The 9,444-nt window shown below is 39.8% G+C and overlaps 1 protein-coding gene across 10 annotated transcripts; it reads left to right on the top strand.

The window, feature by feature from the left end:
• The first annotated feature begins 3,440 nt into the window (after nucleotides 1–3,440).
• Nucleotides 3,441–9,017, top strand: LOC109732054 (uncharacterized). Of its 10 annotated transcripts, none has more exons than XR_012204577.1 (9): nucleotides 3,441–3,953; nucleotides 4,902–5,005; nucleotides 5,423–5,871; nucleotides 6,119–6,255; nucleotides 6,810–6,937; nucleotides 7,022–7,097; nucleotides 7,561–7,759; nucleotides 8,388–8,472; nucleotides 8,585–9,017. XR_012204577.1 is itself a non-coding variant. In XM_045232192.2 (9 exons), the coding sequence occupies exons 3-9, from the start codon at nucleotides 5,845–5,847 to the stop codon at nucleotides 8,641–8,643; spliced, it is 633 nt and encodes a 210-aa protein (XP_045088127.1). In that variant the 5' UTR covers nucleotides 3,441–3,953; nucleotides 4,902–5,005; nucleotides 5,423–5,844; the 3' UTR covers nucleotides 8,644–9,017. The 10 variants fall into 10 exon arrangements, 4 of the variants coding, with proteins under 4 accessions (XP_045088127.1, XP_045088126.1, XP_045088125.1 ...); XM_045232192.2 differs by lacking the exon at nucleotides 6,119–6,255 and adding an exon at nucleotides 7,416–7,474; XR_002225245.4 differs by lacking the exon at nucleotides 7,561–7,759 and having other exon boundaries at nucleotides 8,388–8,463.
• Nucleotides 9,018–9,444: the final 427 nt, after the last annotated feature.

Here is a 9,444-nt window from a genome sequence, read left to right as displayed (position 1 = left end):
AACCAGTAGAACTAAAGCGCAAGCTATGACATAATTTGCAAATACCTTTTTGACTATGTTCATGATAATGAAGTTCATCTGATTATGAACTCCCACTCAGATAGACATCCCTCTAGTCATCTAAGTGAAACATGATCCGAGTTTAACTAGGCCGTGTCCGATCATCATGTGAGACGGACTAGTCAAGATCGGTGAACATCTCCATGTTGATCGTATCTTCTATACGACTCATGCTCGACCTTTCGGTCCTCCGTGTTCCGAGGCCATGTCTGTACATGCTAGGCTCGTCAAGTCAACCTAAGTGTATTGCGTGTGTTCCGAGGCCATGTCTGTACATGCTAGGCTCGTCAACACCCGTTGTATTCGAACGTTAGAATCTATCACACCCGATCATCACGTGGTGCTTCGAAACAACGAACCTTCGCAACGGTGCACAGTTAGGGTGAACACTTTCTTGAAATTATTATAAGGGATCATCTTACTTACTACCGTCGTTCTAAGCAAATAAGATTCAAAAACATGATAAACATCACATGCAATCAAATAGTGACATGATATGGCCAATATCATCATGCTCCTTTGATCTCCATCTTCGGGGCACCATGATCATCTTTGTCACCGGCATGACACCATGATCTCCATCATCATGATCTCCATCATTGTGTCTTCATGAAGTCGTCACGCCAACGATTACTTCTACTTCTATGGCTAACGCGTTTAGCAATAAAGTAAAGTAATTTACATGGCGTTATTCAATGACACGCAGGTCATGCAAAATAATAAAGACAACTCCTATGGCTCCTGCCGGTTGTCATACTCATCGACATGCAAGTCGTGATTCCTACTACAAGAATATGATCAATCTCATACATCACATATATCATTCATCACATCTTCTGGCCATATCACATCACATAGCACTTGCTGCAAAAACAAGTTAGACGTCCTCTAATTGTTGTTGCAAGTTTTTACGTGGTTTGTAGGTTTCTAGCAAGAACGTTTTTTACCTACGTATGACCACAACGTGATTTGCCAATCTCTATTTACCCTTCAGAAGGACCCTTTTCATCGAATCCGTTCCGACTAAAGTAGGAGAGACAGACACCCGCTAGCCACCTTATGCATCTAGTGCATGTCAGTCGGTGGAACCTGTCTCACGTAAGTGTACGTGTAAGGTCGGTTTGGGCCGCTTCATCCTACAATGCCGCCGAAACAAGAAAAGACTAGTAGCGGCAAGAAGAATTGGCAAACTCAACGCCCACAACTACTTTGTGTTCTACTCGTGCATAGTAACTACGCATAGACCTGGCTCATGATGCCACCGTTGGGAATCGTAGCATAATTTAAAAAAAATTCCTACGCTCACCAAGATGCATCTATGGAGTCTACTAGCAAAGAGGGGAAAGGAGTGCATCTACATACCCTTTTAGATCGCGAGCGGAAGCGTTCCAATGAACGTGGATGACGGAGTCGTACTCGCCGTGATCCAAATCACCGATGACCGAGTGCCGAACGGACGGCACCTCCGCGTTCAACACACGTACGGTGCAGCGACGTCTCCTCCTTCTTGATCCAGCAAGGGGGAAGGAGAGGTTGATGGAGATCCAGCAGCACGACGGCGTGGTGGTGGATGTAGCGGGTCTCGGCAGGGCTTCGCCGAGCTTCTGCGAGAGGGAGAGGTGTAGCAGGGGAGGAGGGAGGCGCCCAAGGCTGTAGGTTGCTGCCCTCCCTCCCCCCACTATTTATAGGACCCCTGGGGGGCCAGCCTTTGGGAGATCAGATCTCCAAGGGGGGCGGCGGCCAAGTGGGGGGGAAGGGGTGCCTTGCCCCCCAAGGCAACGGGGAAGCTCCCCCCTAGGGTTCCCGACCCTAGGCGCATGGGGGGAGGCCCAAGGGGGGCGCCCCAGCCCACTAAGGGCTGGTTCCCTTCCACTTTCAGCCCACGGGGTCCTCCGGGACAGGTGGCCCCACCCGGTGGACCCCCGGGACCCTTCCGGTGGTCCCGGTACAATACCGGTAACCCCCGAAACTTTCCCGGTGGCCGAAACTTGACTTCCTATATATAATTCTTCACATCCGGACCATTCCGGAACCTCTCGTGACGTCCGGGATCTCATCCGGGACTCCGAACAACTTTCGGGTTTCCGCATACATATATCTCTACAACCCTAGCGTCACCGGACCTTAAGTGTGTAGACCCTACGGGTTCGGGAGACATGCAGACATGACCGAGACGCCTCTCCGGTCAATAACCAACAGCGGGATCTGGATACCCATGTTGGCTCCCACATGTTCCACGATGATTTCATCGGATGAACCACGGTGTCGAGGATTCAATCAATCCGTATGCAATTCCCTTTGTCAATCGGTATGTTACTTGCCCGAGATTCGATCGTCGGTATCCCAATACCTTGTTCAATCTCGTTACCGGCAAGTCTCTTTACTCGTACCGCAATGCATGATCCCGTGACTAACGCCTTAGTCACATTGAGCTCATTATGATGATGCATTACCGAGTGGGCCCAGAGATACCTCTCCGTCACACGGAGTGACAAATCCCAGTCTCGATCCGTGCCAACCCAACAGACACTTTCGGATATACCCGTAGTGCACCTTTATAGTCACCCAGTTACGTTGTGACGTTTGGCACACCCAAAGCACTCCTACGGTATCCGGGAGTTGCACGATCTCATGGTCTAAGGAAAAGATACTTGACAGTGGAAAAGCTCTAGCAAACAAAACTACACGATCTTTTATGCTATGCTTAGGATTGGGTCTTGTCCATCACATCATTCTCCTAATGATGTGATCCCGTTATCAATGACATCCAATGTCCATAGTCAGGAAACCATGACTATCTGTTGATCAACGAGCTAGTCAACTAGAGGCTTACTAGGGACAGGTTGTGGTCTATGTATTCACACATGTATTACGATTTCCGGACAATACAATTATAGCATGAATAATAGACAATTACCATGAACAAAGAAATATAATAATAACCATTTATTATTGCCTCTAGGGCATATTTCCAACAGTATTATCTGTGTGAAAGTGCGACAAATATGCTGACCGTGTGCATCCTAAGAATAATAATTCTAATTGTTGTGCATGTTGATCCAGTGACACTGATAGAACGAGCCAATGCATTGCTTGTTTTAAGAATAAATTTCAATTAAAGCTAATCTATATCTATACCTACTAATAAAGCAAGGTGCGTTTCGCCAAATTTTTAATCCATTCACCCATATTATTATTGTTGATATTCTGACCGAGGTGGTACTAAATTTTACGTTGGAAAAGATTATTCGGATGCGTTGTGCTCGTTATTGGGCTCCTGGAAAACTTATTAGGCCAGCCCACGTTTAGTACGTTTTGCGCCTCCCGTGACCTGTCCACAGTTGGGCCTTAAAAAAACCTCCCGTGACCTGCCCACAGTTGGGCCTTAAAAAAATAAAGCGCAGCCGCCTCAATATCCTCTTTCTTCTTCTCTGCTTGACTTTCTTCTCTGTGTGCCCGCCGCCGCCGCAGCCATCTCTGGCCGCCGTGGCTACCTCCGTCGTGGGGATGCAGACCAGCTTTTCCACGCCCCAACGCCGCCCCTCCCAACATCACCGACCTCCCCACACATCTCGAACTCGGACTCGGAGAGGAGTCCATGTTGCGTGTGTCTTGGAGTCATGTCCGAGGAGGAGATGTTCAGGAGCACGTGGCCGTTTGGTGCATGGAAATTGATGCTATAAGAAGGAACCCCTCGGCCACGATTAGCTCGCATCGCATGTTTCTTGCCCAACACATCGCCGTGCTGCAAGTTTCATACATCGCCGTTCTTGTACACCGTTGATTTCTCGGGGATCCGTCTGCATCGCCGTTCTTGTACACCATTGATTTCGACGGAGATCCGTCTGCATTGCACGTGCTCCATCGCCTGCCAGAATTTCGCCTGGCCTGAGGTACAAACTATTGTCTCATCAGTTTATACATTTATCATGAACAATGATGGTTACATGCCTCAAGAAGTCAATTCTGTATGTTAGTTTGTGTTCCTGCTGTAAGGAACTCCTGATGGTTTCTAAATAATGGAAACCAGAAAGAAACTTAAGCATGTTCCAGAGATCTCACCTTTGGTAGCACCAATAAGGATGAATAATGGTCTGACAAATAGCTAAAATATGCACCATATAGCTACTGCAGGGCATCATCTTTTTCATGCTTCCTCATCTAGATTCCGGTATCTTACTACAAGTCTAGATCATGTATCAGGTAAGAACTATATAATCTGTACGAATAGTCTGCACTTTTTAGGCCTGATAGATGAGCCAAAATTAGGCTATCTGGAGATGAAATATATACACACAAGAGAACAATGATTTATCTATGAATATGTATTTATAGACACACCAGAGAACAATGGTTTATGTATCCATATATCATTAGCCAAAGGTGCATGGACAATGATTTATCTATGGTTGTTGATTAATGGAAAGGCCTTCTCAGTTTGAAAAACCTACTGATCTAGAATTGAAAAGTTCTATATTTTCGTTTATTTTTGTAAGACCAGTGCTATATGGTTCGGCTCTACATATCTGTACTTAATTGGCTGAATGTCTGCATTAGTGGTTGAGAATTTGAGATCAGTGCTATATGGTCCCTACAACCTTTCTTAGAAATAAATAGTAGTGATATAAGTAAAAAGTAAACCAATACATACAAGTAACAGAAGCAAGGCTTACTTAGCATGAGCACGAGAAGGCTTCTATTTAAATACAATTTTTAATTTAAGTAGTTCCTCTGAATTTGTACTTATTTAATTGACTATTTTCGTGTCAAGATCCAATAGCCTGTTGTTAGTTAATGCTTTATTTATATTTTCTTCTGACAAAACTAATGTATGTTTCCAGGGAAACAATGGCTCGACGTCGCCGGGTCGCAGCACAAAATTGACTGGTCCCAGCAAAAAAAAAAGAACAATTACAGCAAAAGAAAATCGCCATCGCGGTCACAGGTACTATATGGTTCCACTCTATGTCTTCGTAGTTATTTGGCTGAAGGTGTGCATTTGTGGTTGGCTGTGATTGCATGTTATAACAATGACTAGAACTTGACAGAAATTTTCTAGAGGAGTTGCAACAACATTGATGAAATATTAGTTTTATTATTCCTTCTTGATTTTAGACAATAACAGTAGAGAATCTAAATCCTTCTACTGTAGCAATACCTGTAATAGAGCAACTTTTCTTTGAAAATATATATAGTAAGTTTTCATATTATACCAGTAAGAAGAAATTGGTACAGGAATTGCAACAATCTTGATCAAGTATTTTTTTTATTATTCCTTCTTGATTCAACTTTGTAATAATCCTGAATATTGTTTGAACAATATGACTAGAACGTTTAACTATTCTTTTTCTTGCCATTGCAGAAAGTGGATGACAACACTGAATTGACCATTGTTGAGGATTTTGATAACCGACCTTCAAAAAAAAAAAACGAAATGTATGGAATCCAGTGTTTTGGAGCAATCACCTACGTCACCAATCATCTCAACATTACCTTCACTCTCAAAAAGTTTTGTATCGATGGTTCTTGAGTCAGATAATCAAACAAATAGTGATCCATTGCCAGCACCTCCATCACCAACTAGCTTACCATTATCTCTGAATGCTGAATTGCCCCTGAATGAAGGAAATATTTCACTAGATGATGATAAGCAAGCAGAGAATGCTGAATTGCCCTTGAATGAAGCAAATATTTCATTACATGATGATAATCAAACAGAGAATTCTGAATTGCCCCCGAATCAAGGAAATATTTCATTAGATGATGACAAGAAAATAGAGGAACATGAAACATATGACTATCTCCCACAAGGTATTATTTTGTTGTTATTGAATACTCCCTCCGTTCCTAAATATAAGTCTTTGTAGAGATTCCACTATGAACCACATACGGATGTATATAGATGCATTTTAAGTGTAGATTCATCCATTTTGCTCCGTATGTAGTCCACCTAGTAGAATCTCTACAAAGACTTATATTTAGGAACGGAGGGAGTATATTATTATTAGTCTATGTGCACCGTTAATCCATATTTACACACAGATTGAACTTTATGCAGATTATACATTGACAGACCGTGATGTATGTGCTCATATAGCAATAGAAACATCTTTTGAAAAACAATTGCTGGTGAAGATAGATGAAATATCTGTGAAATAACATCAACTGAATGAAAAAGAGTGGCTAAATGATGATGTAAGTATCCTTACTTACAAGGAAAAAGTCCCTGATTATTGATATCCATTAGTAATGTTTTTCAAAATCTTTATAGGAAATCAGCGCATATATATGTTGTATAAAGGACCAAGTACAGGTCCATAACGATAGTAAAGTATATTTTGGGAATCCTTTGTTACCGCACTGTTAAAACGGGATGGCAAGCTTGGAATACATAAAGATGGTACCTTTATGACAGAGATTGTCAAAAACTATGTGAAGCATGACATGGTAAAATTCATGTCCATAATTTTCACGTTCTGCGTTTCATACATTTTTATTAGTTATTTTATACTAACTATCTTGATTATAGATTAAACTTCCAATAAATATGAACAATACACATTGGTATTTGGCTGTTGTGAATGCAAAAAAGTGTGAGATTCAAGTACTAGACTCACTGTGTTGTGAGTTTAACCGAGATGATCTCACTGCTACGATTAGTTACTACATCATTTCTAATTCTTTATGTCAAATGTCATAAATTGATCCTTCGCTTATGTGTATTATTTTTATCACTAATTATTTTTCAGGTACAAGGGCTACAATATCATTTGGACATTCTGAAAAGTGAAAATTTAATTAGTCCTAATTGGAAAGACTTTGATGTTAGTAAATGGAAGATAGTAGAACAACTACAGCAGCCAATTCAAAAAGATAGGTATAAAGTGACACATATGTTCTGTAACAATATAAGTAATATTGTGATCCATTTAGAGTAATCAATTTTGTTTTAATTATACAGTTCATCTTGTGGTCTATTTATGCTTAAATTCATGGAATATTGGACTGGATATGCACTATCCTATCCAATTACACAGGTATATATCTATTTTGTTTCATACAAAATTTTCAATGATATTTTAATTCTTTATATATTAATAATTGTTGTTGTTGCATAGGATCTTATTACTTCTCTTTTAGGTATAAGTTAGCCAGCATACTATTAAGTTGGAAAACAAATAATGCTTCAATGACTACAACGGTCGAACAAAGTAATGACGACACTAAGGGAGATCTTAATGATGTGGAAATGTTGGAAAGTCTAGATAATAAAAAAAATCAAAAAATTGATCCCGTCAACCGTCGAAAATAAATATCAATTGTTATAATCTGTTCTTTCTAACATAAGCCCACAGGAGTTGGTAGGTGGAATTTGTAGCTACATCCAATCAATCGCTTACACTGAGATTTTAGAGTAAGTAATTTCAAGTTAGTAGTGCAATTGCCAACACATATTATCCTATTATTATCTTATATTTTCTTAATCATAATGATTACCAGGAAAGTATGGGTACAGAGCTCCAACCCATATACAATTAGGCTGACTCTTAAAAAACTACAAACAATTCTAAAGGATGATTCTCCCACGGATCCTGATTGTTTCAATATGGTCGTGTGCAAATTTATGTTTGATGACATCCAAACGGCCAAAAAGAAAAAGGGATTGATATCAAAACATTATCTAGACATGCAATTTTGGGTATGTTCACCATATATATTTCTTATATATAATCTATTTTTATAATAACCTTTCTAACTGATTATTATATATACTACTAGATGATTACTGATTTTGGACGACATCCAAACTTCTGAAAAGAGTTAGATGTGGAACAACTAGCATATTCTGTTTGTAGTTGGCCCGGTTTCAACTATAATATTTCAACATGCAAATCTGTAAGAGCATTTCTCAGTTACTTTCAACACGACATTTTTTACATCTAATATCTAGGATATTACAGATTCATATTCCAGTACATTCCAATGGTGATTTCATTCTCTTCATATTGGACAAAGATACACATACTGTCCATATTTTGGATCCTACGCCTATCGATCCTATCTACCAATACAACCCACACGCAAAATATTTGCACAGACTTATGGATTGCAGAATATTTACCGAAAGCAATGTCAAAGGCATGCCCTGGGTCTAGATGGAATGAGAATATTCTCCTATGGCGGCATAAAATCGTAGATGATATTCCTGTTTACAACGGGTAACATTTTTCAAGATATAAAAACTATACACTAAGTATTTGGTTTACTGAATATGTATAATATATGTTCTCAACATCAACTAACGATATATGTATGTATTGTATCAGGGAACTGTCTGGTTATCTTATTACCCTCTACATGTCTACATGGGAAGATGGAAAACTGCATTTACCATTTCTAAAGGTGAATATCGTAAGCATTTAAATAATCGTTTTTGTTTTACCATGTGAAGCTAAGCAATCATTCTTATTATTTTAAACATGTGAAAGTAATTTTAGTCGCTTGCAATTTTTTTAATGTATAGGATGGATACGAACTCAGGGAACAAATTTTGGGACATCTTCTAACATTCGAGGACAATGAATCTGAAGATGGCATGCCTGCCGGTGTCCTGGACTTCATCAATTGTATCAGGATGAAGAAGCTATCAACTATATGTCCAACTGCTGCTCCTAAATTATCTCGACAATCCTAGATGCTGTAACGCACCAGCTTGATCCTAAAGTTTAGTATGTTCAGCTTAGGGAACTACATAGGTTTAGCCAATAGTACCAGCTCAATCATAAAGTTTAGTTTGTTCAGCTTAGGGAACTACATAGGTTTAGACAATAGTAATGCTTTGCTTTCTGTACAAGATCTTAGTTAAAAGAATATATTGCTTCTGATGCTTACATGGCATAACCAAAAATCAGTTTAACATTGGCAATTACTTTTCAGAGAGATACTGTGGCATACAACTTTCTTCGATACATGGCATTGTTGCAATGCCAAGATTTGATGAGAACTTTTCTTCTTGGATGTTGAACCTGCCACCAAATCTGGCCTTCCTAAATCTGATGTGCCGATTGCTGTTGTGTGTTGGCTGATCTAGCTACAACTAGAGATAACCACGTAATATTTTGTACAAATATTGTCTCTCTTGCACCGGAAAAGTGGTGCTTTAATTCATGCGTGTACCATAACTCGAGATTTAGAAAATTGAACCCAAATTGGACAAACCCCAGCTGACCTTAAAGGAAATCCTATCAAGTAAAAAAAGACATTGCATACTTAGATCAGAAGAACTGTAAGTAGTATCCATAGCTTTACCGGTGTTTAAGCTTCGATCAGGAATAACTACTGGTACATGCTCATAATTTTATTTAAAAAAATAAACCATGATTG

This window comes from Aegilops tauschii, chromosome 1 (genome assembly GCF_002575655.3).
Source record: "Aegilops tauschii subsp. strangulata cultivar AL8/78 chromosome 1, Aet v6.0, whole genome shotgun sequence".
In the NCBI taxonomy this organism is placed as follows: domain Eukaryota; kingdom Viridiplantae; phylum Streptophyta; class Magnoliopsida; order Poales; family Poaceae; genus Aegilops; species Aegilops tauschii.
Note: the sequence above shows the minus strand (reverse complement) of the source record. Positions and strands in the feature narration are given on the sequence as shown.